General features: G+C 46.0%; 1 protein-coding gene across 2 annotated transcripts in view; it reads left to right on the plus strand.

Moving 5' to 3' along the window:
- The first annotated feature begins 702 nt into the window (after nt 1–702).
- IFNGR2 (interferon gamma receptor 2) overlaps nt 703–22,528 on the plus strand; it is a 34,707-nt gene continuing 12,881 nt past the window's right edge. For both annotated transcript variants that reach the window (XM_032629333.1, XM_032629334.1), the window contains exons 1-2: nt 703–978; nt 15,538–15,670. In XM_032629333.1, the coding sequence (XP_032485224.1) occupies nt 903–978; nt 15,538–15,670 (209 nt within the window). In that variant the 5' untranslated portion in view covers nt 703–902. The remainder of the gene's footprint in view (nt 979–15,537; nt 15,671–22,528) is intronic.

Consider the following 22,528-nt stretch of genomic DNA (forward strand, 5'->3'; position numbering starts at 1 on the left):
GGCCTCCCACACACACACACCCGCAGCCCCAGCGCCTGCGGTTACTTCCTCATACACTTCTTCACAGCCTGAAACTGGGCCAAACCCACAGGCCATTTTGAAATGTGGGACATTTCTCTGCCCCTCCTCGATACTGGGCGCCCCAAAGCCCCACTCCTTCCGTCTCGCAGGCTCTTTCAATCCACTATACCCTTAAAACCTATTTTCAAAAAAGGGTTCAAAGCTGAGTAGTTACTTTAGAGACTAATAAGCAAGCAAAAGTTTCAGCTCAAGGGAGGAATGCTCCAACTGTGCAACCCCTGGAATCAGGGAGCAGTGGGAGAAGACGGGGTGGGGTGAGGAGGGAGGGCTCCGCGCGAGGCCCACCCAGGGCCTTGGGTTTCGAGCGGGTCTTTCCAGAAGGGTCGCAAGGCCCCCGAAGGTGGCGTCAGGCAGGGTTCCCTCTCCCCGCCCCCCCCCCCCCCCCGTCCCCGTCCTCTGTGCCAGGCCCAGGCCTCGCTTCGGGAGACCCCAGCTCGGGTGGCCGCAGCGGCCGGGATCGGGCCGCGCTGGGCGCTTCGGCCGCGGGTAGACGAGGTGGGGTGGGGGGGCCGGGAGGCCCCGGGCCGCGGTTCCGGGAGCGCCGGCGCGAATGGGGGGCGCCGGGAAAATCCCCGCGGCGGGCGGGGCGCAGGAGCTTGGCGGCCTCGCTGGGCGGGGCGCGGGCGCGGGCGCCGGGAGGGGCTGGCCTGGGCGCGGCGGCCGAGCCGGGCTCTCCAGCCGCCCTCTGGAAGAGGCAGGCCCCAGCGCCCTGCGCTCGCCATGGCCACCTAGGCGGCGACGTGAGCGGCTTGGCGACCCCGCGCCGGGGCCGGGCCGCGCCCAGAGCGCCGCTGAGGCCGCAGCGCCCAGAGCCCCGGGCCATGCGGCCGCCGCTTCTGTTACTGCTGCCGCTGCTGTTACTGCTCAGTAGCTGCGGCGCAGCGACGCCCCCGGCAGGTAAGCGGGGCCTGGGCCCCCCACCCACCCAGAGGCCGGCCGGAACCGTTGTCGCACGGGTGGGTGTCAGCGGGGAGCCCGGAGTAGGTGGGGTGCCCACGGGAACCCCGATAGGTTGGGGGGTAAACGGGGGTGTCCCTAGCGGCTGGGGTCCGCAGGGAACCTGGATCGGTTGAGGGGCTACAGGGCTGCCCCGATTGGGCGGGGTCCGCGGGGAGCCCGAAGTGGGTATGGAGTGGTAGGGGAGAATTCCGGGCAGTCTCGGGGCGTGGAGCTGGCGCAGCGGGAGGAGCCGCTGGACGCCGTTCGCCTCTCCCGGCGCCCTGGACATCGCTGGCAGGAAGGAGGGGCTCAAGCTGCCCCTGCCTGAATCTGGACACACTCTAGCTCCTTCTCTCCCACCCCCGCGCCGCCGCCCAAACACCAGCGCGGCCCGACTCCGAATGTCTCAAAATGAACAAAGGAAAAACCGAATCCAGGGCTCGAGGAAAGGCCGCCTCTGCGGGCCACAGAGTCTTCTCCTGGGCCGCCTGAACGTAGCCCCGTCTGGCACGTCCTCCCCAGTGGCCTGAGCAGGAAGCAGGTCCAAGCCTGCCTTCCTGGCAGCTGCGTGCCGTGGAGGCCAGCCACCGGCAGGGACCTCCGTCTTGGAGGTTGTGACTGTAACTCAGTCTTACTGTGGCCGGGTGTGTTTGATATCGGTGTGAAACCCCGATGGGGAACGGATAGATGGGGGGGGAAGGGGGCGGGGCGGGGCGGGGCTGCGCTCAGGGCAGGACCCAGAAATGTCGCGTTGCGGGTAAGGAGGTCGGTCAGCTGAACCAGACTGTTAATCCCAGCTCCGTTCCCATCTGGACGGCCGTTTACCTGAGATCGGCCATCTGTTTACCTCTGACACAAACTGACCATACTTATGAGCGAAAGAGAAGAACTACAAAAAAAGAGAGAAAGAGAAAACAATGACAAAGGTGGATGTGTGAGAACGTTCTGTGCATGTCCACGTGTTTGTGTTTTGCTGGGTTCTTTCCTGTAGAAATGCCGGTATCATAGATTGGGTAACACTTAAGAAGTTTCAAGAATTTAGAAGTTTCCTCCCACTTGAATTCTCAAGGTGTTGTTTGCGTTTGTTTCTTTTATCAGCATCCCTTGCTAAAGCCCTTAAATGCCGTAGATCCTGGCTGAGGGGAGCCTTGCATATGGGGATGTGTGCGCCTGGTTAAATGGCTGTTTCCCCTGGGAGTCGGACAGATGGGTTTGAATCTCGACTCCGCTCCTCCCCAGCTTCAAGCCTTGAACAACCTATGTCTGCCCCTTCCCTGCTTCCTTCACATGAGATTTGGGCACTCGTAAAATGTTAGTAATTGCCCAAGGTGGTCCTAGGTCCATCTTTCTAGTGATTATCTTTGATTGTATTCTGCAAAAGTTTGGGTCTCTGTGATGCATTGGAAATAAACTGGTCCTTCACCACAGATCCTTTGCAAAGCAGCACCACATTATACTAATCTGTTTTTTGTGACTATTTGAAATTTTGCATAATAAACAATTGAAAACTAACCGGGATATTTTTAAGAGAAACTCTTTGTTGGTCAAAACACAAAGTGAAAAGATTAACGATTATATAACGGGTAGTAAGTAGAAAAATTTCCAGACTTCTCCATAATTTACAGGTGTCCTTCAGTAGTCACATAATTGCTTTTATGGTCAGAGGGGGGAAAAAATACAAGTACTGCAAACAAAATTTTTAAAGGGACACTTGCAATATCTACCCCTTCGAGTTGTTAGAAGGATAACATATGTAAAATACAGGACCTGACCCAATCTGTAGTAGGTGGTGCTTTAGATAGAAGCTAATCAAAGCATTAAAGTGCAGTAAGTCAACCCACTCTTTAGTAATTTAATTACCCGGATGTTGAAGAACTAAGGCTTCTATTTGTAATTGTCATAGCTGCTGCTTATTGTCTAGCAGATTGGAATGTCCTTAGGCCACAAAATTTTCTCACCATGACTTGCTGGCTTGAACATCCAAAGCTTCTCAGAGCTTAGAGACCACTGAGAAAAACCATAAATCCCCGACCACATAAAAACCATTGCAGATAAATGTGTATTAAGTAACTCCTGTTTGTCCATAATCTCAACGGTGGAAACTACTATGTAACTGGAATGTTTGGGGACAAACTCTATAAATGATAGTAATGTCCACCATTTATTGGGCTACTCTTTTAACTCAGACAAGCTGTTAAGTGCTTTCTATGCATGATCTCTCCTAATTTCCTCACCCATATTTTGAAGTGGATAAGAGCCCCATTTTACTCCCTGGGAAACCAAACCATCCTTTATAGGAAGAGACAAATGGTCTAGGTAAATAAGCTGATGTCCAGTATTTGCAGTATACAGAGAGCAGCTTCCTGGTTATGGGTGAGGATTCAGGGAATGTCTTTTTGACTTCTCATCTGCAGGGAGGTGAGATCATTGATGTTCATCATAATGACCCATCCATGGGAAGATTCTGAAGGGTGTTCGATTGTCAAGATTAAATGATTATGGCTTCCCTGGTGGCGCAGTGGTTGAGAGTCCGCCTGCCGATGCAGGGGACGCGGGTTCGTGCCCCGGTCCGGGAAGATACCACATGCCGCGGAGCGGCTGGGCCCGTGAGCCATGGCCGCTGAGCCTGCGCGTCCGGAGCCTGTGCTCCGCAACGGGAGAGGCCACAGCAGTGAGAGGCCCGCGTAACGCAAAAAAAAAAAAAAAGATTAAATGATTAATTTTGATGTTAGCAGTACTTTATTTTATTATCTGTGTGTGATGTGTGTTTATCAAACTATGCTGTTAAGACCCAGGAGAGACTATTCTTAAAAATGTATAAAATCTCAAACACCTGGATCCAGGGTGGATCGGAGGTGGCCGGTTGGGGCAGGAAGGTGGAACAGAAGGAGCTGTGGTTGTGAGGTACAGAGGACACACTTGGCATCTCCCTAGGTTATCTCTTCTTACCATTAACAGTTAGTGAACCATTGCCCCAAAGACCGTGGAGAAGCAAGTAGAGTGGGGCTTTGTACACGCTACTTAGGACTGTGAGCTTTTATCCTGTAGGAGCTGGGGTGTCATTAAAGGCCTGGTGTCCACCTCCAGGGACTGTATTAGTTTCCTGTTGTTGCTGGAACGAATGACTACCAACTTGGCACCTCAAACATGTTCGCCGCCTAATTGGCCATCAGGCGATTTTGCTGTGAAAGATAAAATAACTGGTTGATAGTTTGGTTTCAAGCGGTTGAAATGTGTCAGCATTTCTTCCAGTTAGTGAAGTTACTGATGACTTCATCGAGCTGACCGATGATGATGATTTTGTTTCTGATTTTGAAACACACTACCTTGGAAGAGAAAGAGACCAACGGCCTTAAAGGTGCAGCGTTGAACCAACGCTTCCCATAGAACTAAACGTTTCTCAAGGGACACGTGACAATATGCCAAGACCACACAATAGTGTAGAGGCTCTCACAACGCAGTACAAAGCTCAGTTACAAACATGCATCCCAGTGTTCAGAAACTGACACCTCGCTTACTGAAATACGAAATCTTAGTGAAAAAGAGAAAGCATGAAACAAGTCAATAAGCAAAAAACAAAACAAAACAAAACAACATATAATATGATGAACGAAAGACTTTGAAGACAGGGGCTTTGTAAAGCCCACAAAATAAAATCAGTTGTTTGTGCAGTATTGCCATGCATCTACACACATTTTCAGTGGATTCAAATGTTTTGTATTTTGCAATAAAGTCTTCTAAGTTTTGTTATCACTTTTCATGTTTCATTATGTCTTATGCACTGTCTCTCTTTTATTTTTCATTATTTTACTTTTTAGAGCTAAATCGCCTTATGGCAAATTAGTTATTTGGCAAAAATGTTTGCGGTGAAAATGCTGTGGCAAAAATGTCTACGGCAACGAAGCTTATGTGAAGATGCCTAGAACCAAATTTAGTGTCTTACAGTTCAGGAGGTCAGCAGTCAGATGCAGCTTTCACTGGGCTAAAATCAAGGTGTTGTAGCAATGTGCTCCTTTCTGAGGGTTCTAGGGGAAGAATCACTTCCTTGCCTTTTCCAGCTTCTAGACAAACACCCTTGTGGTGACATCGGGTCCACCCAAATACTCCAGGATAATCTGTTTTTAGGTCTTCTGATTAGGACCCTAAATTTCTTTTTTTTTAATTTTTTTAACATCTTTATTGGAGTATAATTGCTTTACAATGGTGCGTTAGTTTCTGCTTTATAACAAAGTGAATCAGCCATACATATACATACATCCCCATATCTCCTCCCTCTTGCGTCTCCCTCCCTCCCACCCTCCCTATCCCACCCCTCTAGGTGGTCACAAAGCACCCAGCTGATCTCCCTGTGCTATGCGGCTGCTTGCCACTACCTATCTTTTTTACATTTGGTAGTGTATATATGTCCATGCCACTCTCTCACTTCGTCCCAGCTTACCCTTCCCCCTACCCATGTCCTCAAGTCCATTCTCTACATCTGCGTCTTTATTCCTGTCCCGCCCATAGGTTCTTCAGAAACATTTTTTTTTTTAGATTCCGTATATATATGTTAGCATACAGTATTTGTTTTTCTCTTTCTGACTTCCTTCACTCTGTGTGACAGTCTCTAGGTCCGTCCACCTCACTACAAATAACTCAGTTTCGTTTCTTTTTATGGATGAGTAATATTGCATTGTATATATGTGCCACATCTTCTTTATCCATTCATCTGTCGATGGACACTTAGGTTGCTCCCATGTCCTGGCTATTGTAAATAGAGCTGCAGTGAACATTGTGGTACATGACTGTTTTTGAATTATGGTTTTCTCAGGGCATATGCCCAGTAGTGGGATTGCTGGGTCATATGGTAGTTCTATTTTTAGTTTTTCTGAGGAACCTCCATGCTGTTCTCCATAGTGGCTGTATCAGTTTACATTCCCACCAGCAGTGCAAGAGGGTTCCCTTTTCTCCACACGCTCTCCAGCATTTATTGTTTGTAGATTTTTTGATGATGGCCATTCTGACCGGTGTGAGATGATACCTCATTGTAGTTTTGATTTGCATTTCTCTAATGAGTAGTGATGTTGAGCATCCTTTCATGTGTTTGTTGGCAGTCTGTATATCTTCTTTGGAGAAATGTCTGTTTAGGTCTTCTGCCCATTTTTGGACTGGGTTGTTTGTTTGGGGTTTTTTTAAAACAATTTATTTATTTTACTTATTTTTTAGCTGTGCTGGGTCTTCGTTGCTTCATGTGGGCTTTCTCTAGTTGCGGTGAGCAGGGGCTACTCTTTGTTGCAGTGTGCAGGCTTCTCATCGCGGTGGCTTCTCTTGTTGCAGAGCACAGGCTCTAGGCAGACGGGCTTCAGTAGTTGTGGCACGCAGGCTCTATAGAGCAGGCTCGGTAATTGTGGCACACGGGCTTAGTTGCTCTGCGGCATGTGGGATCTTCCCAGACCAGGGCTCAAACCCATGTCCCCTGCATTGGCAGGCAGATTCTTAAGCACTGTGCCACCAGGGAAGGCCCGGTTGTTTGATATTGAGCTGCATGAGCTGCTTGTATATTTTGGAGGTTAATCCTTTGTCAGTTGCTTCATTTGAAAATATTTTCTCCCATTCTGAGGGTTGTCTTTTTGTCTTGTTTATGGTTTCCTTTGCTGTGCAAAAGCTTTTAAGTTTCATTAGGTCCCATTTGTTTATTTTTGTTTTTATTTCCATTTCTCTAGGAGGCAGGTCAAAAAGGATCTTGCTGTGATTTATGTAATAGAGTGTTCTGCCTATGTTTTCCTCTAAGAGTTTTATAGTGTCTGGCCTTACATTTAGGTCTTTAATCCATTTGGAGTTTATTCTTGTGAATGGCATTAGGGAGTGTTCTAATTTCATTCTTTTACATGAAGCTGTCCAGTTATCCCAGACCCACTTATTGAAGAGACTGTCTTTTCTCCATTGTATATTCTTGCCTCCTTTATCAAAGATAAGGTGACCATATGTGCGTGGCTTTATCTCTGGGCTTTCTCTCCTGTTCCATTGATCTATATTTCTGTTTTTGTGCCAGTACCTTATTGTCTTGATTACTGTAGCTTTGTAGTATAGTCTGAAGTCAGGGAGCCTGATTCCTCCAGGTCCGTTTTTCTTTCTCAGGATTGCTTTGTCTACTCGGGGTCTTTTGTGTTTCCATACAAATTGTGAAAGTTTTTGTTCTAGTTCTGTGAAAAATGCCATTGGTAGTTTAATAGAGATTGCATTGAATTTGTAGATTGCTTTGGGTAGTATAGTCATCTTCACAATGTTGATTCTTCCAATCCAAGAACATGGTATATCTCTTCATCTGTTTGTATCACCTTTAATTTCTTTCACCAGTGTCTTATAGTTTTCTGCATACAGGTCTTTTGTCTCCTTAGGTAGGTTTATTCCTAGGTATTTTATTCTTTTTGTTGCAGTGGTAAATGGGAGTGTTTCCTTAATTTCTCTTTCAGATTTTTCATCATTAGTGTATAGGAATGCAAGAGATTTCTGTGCATTAATTTTGTATCCTTCTACTTTACCAGATTCATTAATTAGCTCTAGTAGTTTTCTGGTATCATCTTTAGGATTCTCTATGTATAGTATCATGTCATCTGCAAACAGTGACAGTTTTACTTCAAATATGTTGAATAATAGTGGTGAGAGTGGGCAGCCTTGTCTTGTTCCTGATCTTAGTGGAAATGGTTTCAGTTTTTCACCATTGAGAGCAATGTTGACTGTGGGTTTGTCATATATGGCCTTTATTATGTTGAGGTAAGTTCCCTCTATGCCTACTTTCTGGAGGGTTTTTATCATAAATGGGTGTTAAATTTTGTCAGAAGCTTTTTCTGCATCTATTGACATGATCATATGGTTTTTCTCCTTCAATTTGTTAATATGGTTTATCACATTGATTGATTTGCATATATTGAAAAATCCTTGCATTCCTGGGATAAACCCCACTTGATCATGGTGTATGATCCTTTATATGTGCTGTTGGATACTGTTTGCTAGTATTTTGTTGAGGACTTTTGCATCTATGTTCATCAGTGATATTGGCCTGTAGTTTTCTTTTTTTGTGGCATCTTTGTCTGGTTTGGATATCAGGGTGATGGTGACCTTGTAGAATAAGTTTGGGAGTATTTCCTCCCTCTGCTGTATTTTGGAAGAGTTTGAGAAGGATAGGTGTTAGCTCTTCTCTAAATGTTTGATAGAATTTGCTTGTGAAGCCATCTGGTCCTGGGCTTTTGTTTGTTGGAAGATTTTTAATCACAGTTTCAATTTCAGTGCTTGTGATTGGTCTGTTTATATTTTCTATTTCTTCCTGGTTCAGGTTGTCCATTTCTTCCAGGTTGTCCATTTTATTGGCATATAGTTGTTTGTAGTAAGCTCTCATGATCCTTTGTATTTTTGCAGTGTCAGTTGTTACTTCCCCTTTTTCATTTCTAATTCTATTGATTTGAGTCTTCTTCCTTTTTTTCTTGATGAGTCTGGCTAATGGTTTATCAATTTCGTTTATCTTCTCAAAGAACCAGCTTTTAGTTTTATTGATCTTTGCTATCATTTCCTTCATTTCATTTTCACTTTTTTCTGATCTGATCTTTATGATTTCTTTCCTTCTGCTAACTTTGGGGGTTTTTTTGTTCTTTCTCTAATTGCTTTAGGTGTAAGTTTACATTGTTTATTTGAGATGTTTCTTGTTTCTTGAGGTAGGATTGTATTGCTATACACTTCCCTCTTAGAACTGCTTTTGCTGCATCTCATAGGTTTTGGGTCATCATGTTTTCATTGTCATTTGTTTCTAGGTATTTTTTGATTTCCTCTTTGATTTCTTCAGTGATCTCTTGTTTATTTAGTAGTGTACTGTTTAGTCTCCATGTGTTTGGTTTTTTTACAGACTTTTCCTGTAATTGATATCTAGTCTCATAGTGTTGTGGTCAGAAAAGATACTTGATACAATTTCAGTTTTCTTAAATTTTCCAAGGCTTGATTTGTGACCCAAGATATGATCTGTCCTGGAGAATGTTCCATGAGCACTTGAGAAGAAAGTGTAATCTGCTGTTTTTGGATAGAATGTCCTATGAATATCAATTAAGTCCATGTTGTTTAATGTATCATTTAAAGCTCGTGTTTCCTTATTTATTTTCATTTTGGATGATCTGTCCATTGGTGAAAGTGGGGTGTTAAAGTCCCCTACTATGATTGTGTTACTGTCAATTTCCCCTTTTATGGCTGTTAGCATTTGCCTTATGTATTATGGTGCTCCTATGTTGGGTGCATAAATATTTACAATTGTTATATTTTCCTCTTGGATTGATCCCTTGATCATTATGTAGTGTCCTTCTTTGTCTCTTGTATTAGTCTTTATTTTAAAGTCTATTTTGTCTGGTATGAGTATTGCTACTCCAGCTTTCTTTTGATTTCCATTTGCATGGAATATCTTTTTCCATCCCCTCACTTTCAGTCTGTATGTGTCCCTAGGTCTGAAGTGGGTCTCTTGTAGACAGCATCTGTATGGGTCTTGTTTCTGTATCCATCAGCCAGTCTATGTCTTTTGGTGGGAGCATTTAATCCATTTACATTTAAGGTAGTTATTGATATGAATGTTCCTATTACCATTTTCTTAATTCTTTTGGGCTTGTTATTGTAAGTGTTTTCCTTCTCTTGTGTTTCCTGCCTAGAGAAGTTTCTTTAGCATTTGTTGTAGAGCTGGTTTGGTGGTGCTGAATTCTCTTCGCTTTTGCTTGTCTGTAAAGATTTTAATTTCTCTATTGAATCTGAATGAGATCCTTGCTGTGTAGAGTAATCTTGGTTGTAGGTTTTTCCCTTTCATCATTTTAAATATGTCCTGTCACTCCCTTCTGGCTTGCAGAGTTTCTGCTGAAAGATCAGCTATTAACCTTATGGGGATTCCCTTGTATGTTAATTGTTGCTTTTCCTTTGCTGCTTTTAATCTTTTTTCTTTGAATTTAATTTTTGATAATTGTATTAATATGTGTCTTGGTGTGTTTCTCCTTGGATTTATCCTGTATGGGACTCTGCATTTCCTGGACTTTATTGACTATTTCCTTACCCATCTTAGGGAAGTTTTCAACTATAATCTCTTCAAATATTTTCTCAGTCCCTTTTTTTTCTCTTCTTCTTCTGGGACCCCTGTAATTCGAATGTTGGTGCGTTTAATGTTGTCCCAGTGGTCTCTGAGATTGTCCTCAACTCTTTTCATTCTTTTTTCTGCCCTGTGGTAGTCATTTCCAGTATTTTATCTTCCAGGTCACTTATCCGTTCTTCTGCCTCAGTTATTCTGCTATTAATTCCTTCTAGAGAATTTTTAATTTCATTGATTGTGTTGTTCATCATTGTTTGTTTGCTCTTTAGTTCTTCTAGGTCCTTGTTAAATGGTTTTTGTATTTTCTCCATTCTATTTCCAAGATTTTGGATCATCTTTAATATCATTACTGTGAATTCTTTTTCAGGTAGACAGCCTATTTCCTCTTCATTTGTTAGGTCTGGTGGGTTTTTCCCTTGCTTCTTCATCTGCTGTGTATTTCTCTGTCTTGTCATTTTGCCTAACTTACTGTGTTTGGGGTCTCCTTTTCGCAGGCTGCAGGTTCGTAGTTCCTGTTGTTTTTGGTGTCTGTCCCCAGTGGCTAAGGTTGGTTCAGTGGGTTGTGTAGGCTTCCTGGTGGAGGCGAGTGGTACCTATGTTTTGTTGGATGTGGCTGGATCTTGTCTTTCTGGTGGGCAGGACCACGTCTGGTGGTGTGTTTTGGGGTGCCTGTGATCCTATTATGATTTTAGGCAGCCTGTCTGCTAATGGGTGGGGTTGTGTGCCTGTCTTGCTAGTTGTTTGGCATGGGGTGTCCAGCACTGTAGCTTGCTGGTCGTTGAGTGGAGCTGGGTCTTAGCGTTGAGATGGAGATCTCTGGGATTGCTTTCGCTGTTTGATATTACGTGGAGCTGGGAGGTCTCTGGTGAACCAGTGTCCTGAGCTTGGCTCTCCCACCTCAGAGGCTCAGGCCTGACACATGGCCAAGCACCAAGACCCTGTCAGCAACACGGCTGTGCACGCCCCGTGTCCTCCTCAGAACCCTAAGTTTCATCCCCTCCCAAAGATATCTGTGTCCTGTGAATACATTAGGACACAGACATCTTTGGGAGGGGCCACTGTTCTGCCTACAGCAGGGTCAGACCATTGAATACAGTGATCTGCATGGGGCTGGGCCCCCTGTTGGTGATCACTGAAGGCAGGGTCTGGGTATCGGGTTGCGGCTCGCCACCTGCAGAAGCAGCCATCCATCAGATCACCCTGAAATGGGCACATTTTAAAAATCACACTTAGGCAGCAGTGTCTGGTTTGCCTTTCATTCGTGGTCCTGCATTTGCCCCTCACTCCATCTCTGGGAGAGATGGTATCATTTCATTATTCATGGGAAAACTGAGGCTCAGGTGGGGTCGTGGTAGGATCCCATGTCTCTAGGTGGCAGGATCAGGATTCCAGCCAAAGCCCTTTGTCCAGAAATTCTCTTCCCTTCCCACAGAGCCTTTGTCAACACTGTTGACAGAAGGTGCTATGGCCCTAAATATATTGACCCTTTAGAGCCATCCAGATAAGTCCATGGTCCAGAGTTGTACCCACTCCCTGCCTCAGCCACTGAGACCAGAGAAAAGGCAGGACTTACACATAAAGCAAGGAAGAGAAAGACTGAGATTAGCGTGGGTTTCGGGTGGACAAATGCAACACTGAGGACACAGAAACTGGCTACATAATCCCTGAAGCAACTCAGGCCGCTGGGCTACAAGCCACTCGCTCCCCAGATCCTGCGTGCCTGGTCCTCCAGGCACTGGGGATGAAACAGCCCCCAAGTGTGGCAACACCCAGCCCTCCTGGAGCTCACTGCTCTAGCGTTGCGTTGCGGGAGACTGTCAGGGAGCTGCTAGAAAGGAGGAGAGGAAACGATCACGTGGTGCTCGCACTGTTCTCAGCACCGCATGTGAAATTAACCCACTCGTTCCTCATAATAACCCTTTGAAGTCTGCACTGTTTTCTTTCCATTTCGCAGGGGAGGCAACCGGGCACAGAGAGGGAAACAGCTTGCTCAAGGTCCCGCAAAGAGCGCGTGGCTTTGAACCCAGGCAGTCAAGTTCTGGAATCCATGCCTCTCACCACCGGGGTGTAAACAAAGGACGCAGGTGGTGGGAAAGCTAGGAGAAAAGGAAAGCAGGGATCGGGAGTCCCCTGCCCTGGGCTTCGTAGGCAGGAAGCTGCTCTGATAAGGTGGCATCTGAGCAGAGACCTGAAGGGAGCAGGGGAGACAGCCTGGCACAGGGGGAGAGAAGGCTCCAGAGAAGGGCAGCAGCAAGGACAAGGCGAGGTGGGAGGGTTCCCGGCGCTTCCCAGGAACAAGAAGGAGGCCAGGGGAGGCCGTTGAGGGACGGGCCTCCTGAGAGGCGTGCAGGGCCGGGGCTGAAGCTGTTGGTGTTAATGAGTGGGCGGCCTCTGGTACTTCACTGTGAAATCTACAGCCGTAAGACTCATTTTCTTCTCTGAATGTGGTGAGACAGGGGAGTCCAAGAAACTCAAATACGAGAGCAAAACTGCAGGTCCTCTCTCCACACCTCAGTAAAATGAAAGTTGAAGAAAGCGGAAGACTCATCTGGAGACCCCAGCTTTTCCAGAAGGCTTTCTTCTGGTCCACGTGCCAGTTGGGGTGGAAGACTTCGCTGGTCCCCTGTCGCTCCCTTTCTCAGCTGAATGTTTAGACGGGGGAGAGGGTGCCAGGAGAAGGGCGGAGGGAGGGGGAACGCCTCTGGCCCCTCCCCAGAGATGGGGAGATGGGGAGGAGCCCTGGGGCAGGCCGAACAAGGGTCCCCAAAGGTGTCCACATCCTCATCCCCGGAACCTGTGACCACGTTATCTTACATGGCAAAAGGGATTTGGCAGACGTGATTAAATTAGGGGTCCTGAGCTGGGGAGATTATCCTGGATTGTCGGGCTCTGTGGGCCCAGTGCAATCACAAGGGTCCTTGGAAGATGGGAGAGGGAGGCAAGAGAGTCAGAACCAAAGAGACGGCAGCACAAGAAGGACTCAGCCCAGCATTGCCGGAGGCAGAGGCCATGAGCCAAAGAATGTGAGCAGCTTCTAGGCAAGGAAAAAGGCAAGCTTCCAGAAGGAACAGAGCCCTGCTGACACCTTGACATGGGCCCAGTGAGACCTACTGCAAACTTCTGACCTCCAGAGCTGAAAGAGCATAAATCTGGGTTGTTTTAAGACACTACATTTGGGGTCATTTCTTTCAACATCAATAGGAAACTGGGGACTTCCCTGGTGGTGCAGTGGTTAAGAATCCACCTGCCAGTGCAGGGGACACGGGTTCGAGCCCTGAACCAGGAAGATCCCACATGCCACGGAGCAACTAAGCCCTTGCGCCACAACTACCAAGCCTGCACTCTAGACCCCGTGAGCCACAACTACTGAAGCCCGCACACGTAGAGCCCGTGCTCTGCAACAAGAGAAGCCACCGCAATGAGAAGCCCACGCACCACAACAAAGAATAGCCCCAGCTCGCCACAACTAGAGAAAGCCCGCATGCAATGAAAGTCCAATACAGCCAAAAATTAATTAATTAATTTTTTAAAACTAGGAAACTAATATAGACAGTAGAAGGTCTCCGGGATGCTCTGATGAGTGCCCAGCCCCAACCAAGCTCTCACCCCTGAGACCCTGCACATCCCTCCCTGGAAGGAGAACTTCATTTCTCAGCTCAGCTTTGGCATCCACTGGGCTATAGCAGCCACAGTGAGTGGGATGGGCCTGATCAGGAGACCAGCCTCCCGCCATGCTGCGCCTTTGGCCCAGCTTCCATGAGGCCTGGTATGAGTTGGCAGCAGTGCTGGTGAGCTGCTTGAATTAAGATCTAGAATGGAGGTCAGCCCAAGGTCATAGCTGTGAAGACAGTGGACATTCTGTAAGTAAACAAGTGGCCACAGACTCTAGGTAATGTACCTTTCAGAAGAAAGCAGCGGGCCAGGCTATCAGCTGATCTGGGCATCCTTCTTTAAGATTGGATGCATTTACTGAAATTGTGTGGTTTGAGTTTCCTGCTTTGAATTCTGGAACGGCATGTTTTTCAAACTTTACTTTCCGCCTCTGGGTGTTTCTCATTAATGTTTTTTTTTTTTTTTTTTTTTTTTTTTTTGTCTGCTGCGTCGGGTCTTTGTTGCTGTGCGCGGGCTTTCTCTAGTTGCAGCGAGCGGGGGCTACTCTTTGTTGCACAGGCTTCTCATTGCGGCGGCTTCTCTTGTTGCGGAGCACGGGCTCTAGGCATGCAGGCTTCAGTAGTTGCAGCACACAGGCCCTACAGCTCACGGGCTTCAGTAGTTGTGGCGTACAGGCTTAGTTGCTCTGTGGCATACGGGATCCTCCCGGACCAGGGATCAAACCCATGTCCCCTGCGTTGGCAGGCAGATACTTTACCACTGCGCCACCAGGGCAGTCCCCATTAATCTTTAAATCTCAGAGAAAGTCTATCATTACGGTCTGTTTTCTTACTAGAGCAAAGGCTCCCGTGAGGGCAGCCTCTAGCCCAATCCTGTAAAGCACCTGCTTGGAGTTGTGTCTCCCAGGTCACCCCGAAAAGGGGGATTCAGATCTTGGTGGCAGTTCCCTGGGGAATGTGTTATTCTATCGTTTGTAGTTCTCAGACTTCAGTGTGCATGAGAATCAGCTGGGGAGCTTGTTGAAAATGCAGAATTCCTGGTCTGGGGCGGAGCCTGGGAATCTGCATTTTAACTTCAGTGCTTGTGATGCTGGGGGGGTCTTTGAGAAACACAGTGACTCTGATGAAGCCCAGAAGACAAGTCCTCACCCTCCCAGGTGTCTGTGGGCTTTGCACGCCTGGTTTGGGGTATGTTTCTGTGTGTGTGTGCGCGCACCCATGTTTGTGGACGTTTACCAAACACTCCTTTGGTATAAGTCTGGGTCTAATGCATGTCAAGTGGTCATCAAGTTAATTTTCTCCACAGCCTTCTGCAGTCTACTGTTACTTATTCCTTACTCCTGACGAAGAAACAGAAGCCCGGGCTGTTAAGTTACCCACACTTACTAAACGTAAAACAGGCATTCTGGTTCAGCCAGACCCCATACCCAGGACCCATTCATAAGGACTGGAACCTGCAAGTGGAAAGGCATCCCCAAGCCCCCCTTTTTCCCACGGTCTGTGTCAGTGGTGCCGTCTTTAGTCAAAGGCTAAAGGAGTAGGGGAGAACGGGTAATACCAAAAACCGAGGCGTAATGGGAAGGAATCCAAAAGAGGGGATATATGTATATGTATGGCTGATTCATTTTGCTGTTCAGTAGAAACTAACACAGCATTGTAAAGCAACTATACTCTAATAGCAATTAGTTAAAAAAAAAAACCAAGGCATAGGAATGGTCTGGTAGAGTGCATTGGAATATTTTTGTAATCGATTTTTCTCCTCTTGACCCTCCCTTTCTCTCCCTCCTCTCCCCCCTTCTCTTATTCTCTGTCCCTGTCAAGACACCCCCTTCCAGCTGCCTGCTCCTCGAAACCTGAAGGTTCACCTGTACAACGCCCAGCAGGCTCTGAGCTGGGAGCCCGTGTCCCTGAACAATGACACAAGGCCGGTGGTCTACCAGGTGCAGTATAAATAGTAAGCGACATTTCTGTTGGCATTCTTATTGGGAGCTGGGGTTGGGAGCTTGTTACGGAACCTGAGGCCAGCTGCCTGTTCTTGCCTCTTGGCAGGATTGTAAGCAAATCCATGGGAAGCAGATAGTTCTCTTGTACTTTTTACATCTCCAAGGACAGAGATTTCACAACACCCCATGCATCTGAAGGCTGAAAGGACCCTGGCCATCAGAGAACTCAGCGGTCTAACCACATGAGTGCTTAGTTTGGTGAAAGCGGATTCCTCAGTTTCAAGAGAAGATGCATAAAAAGCCTTCCTGTCTTGAAAGGGCAAGAGGCATCTTTTGGTCTTCATCTCTTTCAAGTGTCAAAATCTGGTTTATTTAGGCTTGTGGGCCAAATTTAGTCTAATAAGGAAGTTATTCATCTAATGAACTATTAATTCTCAGTTTCTAAGCTGGTGTTCCATTTTGCATTTTTTTCCAGCCCCTCATTCTGTCTCTCACCTACTTTTCAAGCTTTTTTACAGTTTGCCATCACTTGATTTGCAGTATAGACACACAGGGGAAGAAGAAAGGCAAAATCCAAGTCCTTGTTTACCTTGTTAAATGAATTAAGTGGAGACTAAGTTAAAATTATTGTGGGAATTCCCTTGCGGTCCAGTGGTTAGGACTCCACTCTTCCAATACACAGGGCGTGAGTTCAATCCCTGGTCGGGGAACAAAGATCCTGCATGCCACACGGTGCACACACACACACAAAATTATCGGCTAAGTCACTTTTAGATTACTAAATAAGCAAAATTTTAAAAAATAGGAATGCGGGCTTCCCTGGTGGCGCAGTGGTTGAGAGTCCGCCTGCCGGTGCAGGGGACACGGGTTCGTGCCCCGGTCCGGGGAAGATCCCACATGCTGCGGAGCAGCTGGGTCCGTGAGCCACGGCCGCTGAGCCTGCGCATCCGGAGCCTGTGCTCCACAACGGGAGAGGCCACAACAGTGAGAGGCCCGCGTACCAAAAAAAAAAAAAAAATAGGAATGCTAGGGGCTTCCCTGGTGGCGCAGTGCTTGAGAGTCCGCCTGCCGATGCAGGGGACACAGGTTCGTGCCCCGGTCCAGGAAGATCCCACATGCCGCGGAGCGGCTGGGCCCGTGAGCCGTGGCCGCTGAGCCTGCGCATCCGGAGCCTGTGCTCCGCAACGGGAGAGGCCACAACGGTGAGAGGCCCGCGTACCGCAAAAAAAAAAAAAAAAAAGGAATGCTCAGTGCTTTTGAGAATGTAGCTGGTGGATACAGTGCTGGATCAGGATCAGTTATGAGCACAGCCCCCTTAGAAAATAATTCTACTCTTCACTTACAATCGTAGGGATGTCCATGTTACTTTTATCCTAGGCAGACAATACGACCCCCCCATCAGGAAAAAAAAAAACTTATATTCATGAAGATATACTGATACATTGAAGTGTCTATTCATGTCCATTAGCCGGAAGGTGGCAAACTGTGTCAAGTTTTAACTTATGGATGAACCCTTAGGTGACCAGTAAAAAGGGTAGTTATGTGTCACATGACAGCAGGTGCAACTGTATGCGACATGGAATGAGTCTGTGGTCAAGAGCAGGCAGGCAATGTAGAAAAATTACAGATGGTTAATTTGTTAGAGGAGTAGTTTCCAGATGACTTCGTTTTCATCATGAACTGTCCATTGTAACAATACTTGCTTAACAAAAATAAATTCTGAACTGGGATTTGAGTACTATCTCTGGATCGCATTTATCTATTTCTTAAGTGATTATAAATTACAAACATGATCATCTGTAATAAAAGGACCAGTCCATGAGGACCGGCTACATAATTTGCGGGGCCTGGTGCAAAATGAAAACGTAGGGCCCCTTGTGCAAAAACTATTGGGAATTTCAGGGTGGTAAAGCAGAGCTTCAAACCAGGTGCCCTCCTAGGAGTACAGCTTTGTGCCACTGCGCAGGTCACATGCCCGTGAAGCTGGTCCTGCTCGGCATTGAGTAAACATGGTATCCTAGAGCCACACAAGAAGATTTCAGTAAGGGGAAGTTACAGCTGATCTGTTGACTAGCATTCCTTAGCCTTGACTGGGGAAGTACATTTGTGGGTTGACAGAGCACCTCTAAATATTAGAAGTATTTGTTAAAGCCTTTGACAGTTTCACATCACAGACCAACCTGTTTCACTGTGTTTTCTATTCGGAAAGCATTTTGTAGATATTTTATCAGGTTAGAGGTTGGTTTGGGATGTGATGTGTTGAATGTGAATGTCCCTATTTGTAAAAGCTGAGGGGGTCACTGAAAACTCAAACAGAAGCTAATTTTGTTTTCTTTTCCAATTACAGATTTGATCTTGGAAGAGGGCCTTTGCTTTTTTTGTTGGTTTGTTTCTAGGTACTTTCACATGTTTAGGACATTTTAGTTACATTAAATAATTTAATTTTGAGGCTCCTGGGACTTAAAAGTTTCCATTCTGTTTCTCTCCAGTAAAACATCACTATAATTATAAATAAACGTGCCTCTGTTTTTTGACAGTCACAGTAGCAAAGGCAAAATTACATAGAGCACTTTGTGGGCAAATTTTAAGTTTAAATCAGAAGTTGCAGATCATGTGGCCTAAAGTCTGTGTTTGTTCACAGTGTTTAATTTTTTTTTCCAATTAGTGCCAACATTTAAACATCTGGAGATTTCACTTAAAAAAAAAAAAAAGAACCGAATTTCTGTTTTTTTCTTGAAAATAAAAACAGGCAGACAGCAGGGCCCTTTCTAGGTCACACCCCACTTGCCCAGTCTTCCCAATGCATTTTTTAAATGTCATTGTTTTATAATTTTAATAGCAATACATTTTCTTTATAGAAAATGTGGAAAATCCAGAAAAGTAAAAAGAATAAAATTAAAACAACCTGCTGTCCAAGAAAAATCACTATTCTCATTTTAGTGTATTTCTCTCTAGACATTTTTTTCTAAATACATGCAGTTGTTTGCAAATGTGCCAGCATGTGTGTAAGACTGAAACAAAACTGGGGTTATGCTTCTGGGTCCTGTTTCCTTTTTTTCTTTCCTTTTAACTTAATGTAGTTAAGCATGTAGCCACTTTTTTCATACAGTTATTTCTGTGTGAACATTTTTATTCTATGTTCTGTTATATGATGTATCACTCAGGATTTTTTAAACTTTTCCTCACTCACGAGTGGTATAAATAGTTGACAGTTTGTGACTGTTATAAGTAATGTCCTCAAACATAAACTGTGTCGGATTGTTTTCTTACATTTCTGGACGATGACTTGCTGGGTTCAAAGGGAAAAAACTTCATCATTTTTGGAAGTGATGTAACAGAGGCTGGACAGTGAAATCATTGGTTGCCCAGGTGTTTAACAGACATTTAGATGGTGGTTACTAGGCACCAGGCCCTGATCCAGGCACTTTCCTGGTGTCCACTGTTTCAACTGTCAGGACAACCCTGAGAGTCAGATGCTATAGCTCATCCCATCTTATAGATAAGAAGACTGAGGAACAGAGAAGTGAGGTAACTGGGATTTGAACCCAGGTAATCTGGCCCCTGAGTCCACGTGTTTAATCATTATGCTGTTCTCCCTCTCATGATGAGGTTGCTTTCAAAATTAGGTAAAAGGGACAGAGGCCATCCACATGAGTACATTGCCAGGAGCCAGGGCTACTTGCTGGGTAAGGCTCAGACTGGCTGATTCAACATAAGCCTGGGCAAGAGGGTGGGAGTCCAGACCAGACATGGGGCAGTGCCATGCTCGTGAGGCTGTGTCCATTTCATTATCCATTTAAATGGGGCCCACAGCACCTTATTTTTACCCTTTGCAATTAGACGGGGAGGCCACCTTCCAGAACTCCACTTCTCCCCACCCCCACAAACTGCTGACCTTCATGTGTCAGCTCTCATTTAAATTTGGATGGCTTGTGCCCTTTTAAACACCTTTTTTGAGAAACACTTTTAAAAAGTAGTTCTGAAATTCAACGGATTTCTGTGTATTGATTTTGTAACCTGCAGCTTTACCGAATTCAATGATGAGCTCTAGTAGTTTTCTGGTAGCGTCTTTAGGATTTTCTATGTATAGTATCATGTCATCTGCAAACAGTGACAGTTTTAACTTCTTTTCGAATTTGGATTCCTTTTATTTCTTTTTCTTCCCTGATTGGCTAGGACTTCCAAAACGATGTTGAATAAAAGTGGCGAGAGTGGAGCTCCTTGCCTTGTTCCTGACCTTAGAGGAAATGCTTTCAGCTTTTCACCCTTGAGTCTGATGTTAGCTGTAGGTTTGTCATATGTGGCCTTTATGATGTTGAGGCAGGTTCCCTCTATGCCCACTTTCTGGAGAGTTTTTATCATAAATGGGTGTTGAATTTTCTCAAAAGCTTTTTCTACATCTATTGAAATGATCATGTGGTTTTTATTGTTCAATTTGTTGATATGGTGGATCACACTGATTGATTTGCGCATATTGAAGAACCCTTGCATCCCTGGGATAAATCCGAAAGGGGCAAGCTTGGAGGTGAGGGGAGGAGATGGAACATGGGTGGTCAGTTCCCTGGCAAATCAGGGAGAGGGCCTTTTGCCCCAGTTCAACAGCTGGGATTGCCCCAGTTCAACAGCCCTTGTGAAGCACACCACCCCCAGACTGAGAGGGGGTGCCTGTGGTTTGTGGTCCCTTTCCCCATTAGGGCCTGTGACCCCAGGGCGTGGTGGTATGTGAGTATGGTGGGCATCTTCTGTGGAATCCCTGGCCACACATCTTGATGTGGCTTTCATCTGGTCACCCGCCACATTAGCAGAAGATAAGCCTCCAGGCAGGGTCAGAGGTACACTTAGAAGCACACGTGTTGTGTGAGAGCTGGTGGCCGTGACCCCCCAGCCTCATTTCTCCTGTCTCCCCTGGCCTTGCTTTCCAGGCCAGAGTTGCTGTCCAGGGCACAGCCTGTCCCTAGAGGGGACAGTGCCTGCTGCCGCACTACTGAGGCTTCTAGAGCTACCTCCCTGCCTTTTCTCAAGTCAGTCACCTAAGGACAGAGCTCAGAGTCAGCGAGTAGAATCCCACGTGGGCAGGTGGCATTGGAACTCTGGGGAATGCATTCTCACTTACAAGGATGCATGGCCTTACATTTGGCAAAGTTTTCATGTGGCCAAGACTCTCTTTAAATGGGCAGCTATGAGGTAAAAACAAACTCTACACCAGCAGGAAGTATGGGTATGGTTTGTATGAACACAGTATCATTCCTAAGACATAGGCTACAGAGGCTGAGTTTGAAGCATTAAAATCAACTGTAGAACAAAACGGCAGAAAATGTTTGCAAATCATATATCTGATAAGGAACTTGTATCCAGAATGTATAAAGAACTCTTACAACTCAAAATTAAAAGGCAAATAACCCAATTAAAATACAGACAAAGGACTTAAGTAGACAGTTCTCCAAAGAAGATATGCAAATAGCCAATAAGCATGTGAAAAGATACTCAACATCATTAGTCACCAGGGAAAATACAGCCACTTGGATGGCTACAATAAAAAAGGCATGGGCTTCCCTGGTGGTGCTGTGGTTAAGAATCCACCTGCCAATGCAGGGAACACGGGTTCGAGCCCTGGTCCAGGAAGATCCCACATGCCGCGGAGCAACTAAGCCTTCGTGCCACAACTACTGAGCCTGCGCTCTAGAGCCTGCAAGCCACAACTACTGAGCCTGTGTACTACAACTACTGAAGCCCGCGCGCCTAGAGCCCTTGCTCCGCAACAAGAGAAGCCACCGCAATGAGAAGCCTGCGCACCGCAATGAAGAGTAGCCCCTGCTCGCCGCAACTAGAGAAAGCCCGTGTGCAGCAACGAAGACCCAATGCAGCCAAAAATAAATAAATAAATTTAAAAAATAAAATAAAATAAAAAAGGCATAATAACAAGTGTTGGTGACGTTAAGGAGAAATTGGAACCCTCATACGTTGTGGGTGGGAATGTAAAATGGTGCAGCTACTTCGGAAATCAGTTAAAAATAGAGTTACCATATGACCCGGCAAGTCCACTCCTAGGTATACACCCCACAGAACTGAACATAAGTTCACAAAGAAATGTACACATGAATATTCTTAGCATTATTCACAATAGCCAAAAAGTGGAGACAACCCAGGTGCCCATCAGCAGATCAGTGGATAAACTAAATGTGGTATGTACATACAATGGGACATTATTTGGTCATAAGAAGGGATGAAGTACTGATACATGCTACAACACGTATCACGCTTGAAAACATACTAAGTAAAACAGGCCAAGTGAAGGGCACTCGTCACAAAAGACCACATAGTTTATGATTGTATTTCTATGAAATGTCCAGAACAGGCAAATCCATAGAGATAGAAAGTAGATCAGTGGTACCGTAGGGCTTGGGGGGTGGAGGAAGTGGAGAGCGACTGCTGTAGGTGCAGGGGTTTTTAGGGGATGATGAATGTGTTCTGAAATGGATTGTACTGAGGCTGCACGACAGTGTGAATTTACTGAAATCCATTGAACTGTACACTTTAAATGGGGGTAGTGTATGGTATGTGAGCAATGTCTCAATCAAAAACATCGAATTAAAATCTCATCTCTGGGGCTTCCCTGGTGGCGCAGTGGTTGAGAGTCCGCCTGCTGATGCAGGGGACGCGGGTTCGTGCCCCGGTCCGGGAAGATCCCACATGGCGCGGAGCGGCTGGGCCCGTGAGCCACGGCCGCTGAGCCTGCGCGTCCGGAGCCTGTGCTCCGCAACGGGAGAGGCCACAGCAGTGAGAGGCCCGCGTACCGCAAAAAAAAAAATAAAAAAATAAAATATAAATATAAATAAATAAATAAAAACTCATCTCTGGGGAAACTTAAT

Source organism: Phocoena sinus, chromosome 4 (assembly GCF_008692025.1).
Source record: "Phocoena sinus isolate mPhoSin1 chromosome 4, mPhoSin1.pri, whole genome shotgun sequence".
Lineage (NCBI taxonomy): Eukaryota > Metazoa > Chordata > Mammalia > Artiodactyla > Phocoenidae > Phocoena > Phocoena sinus.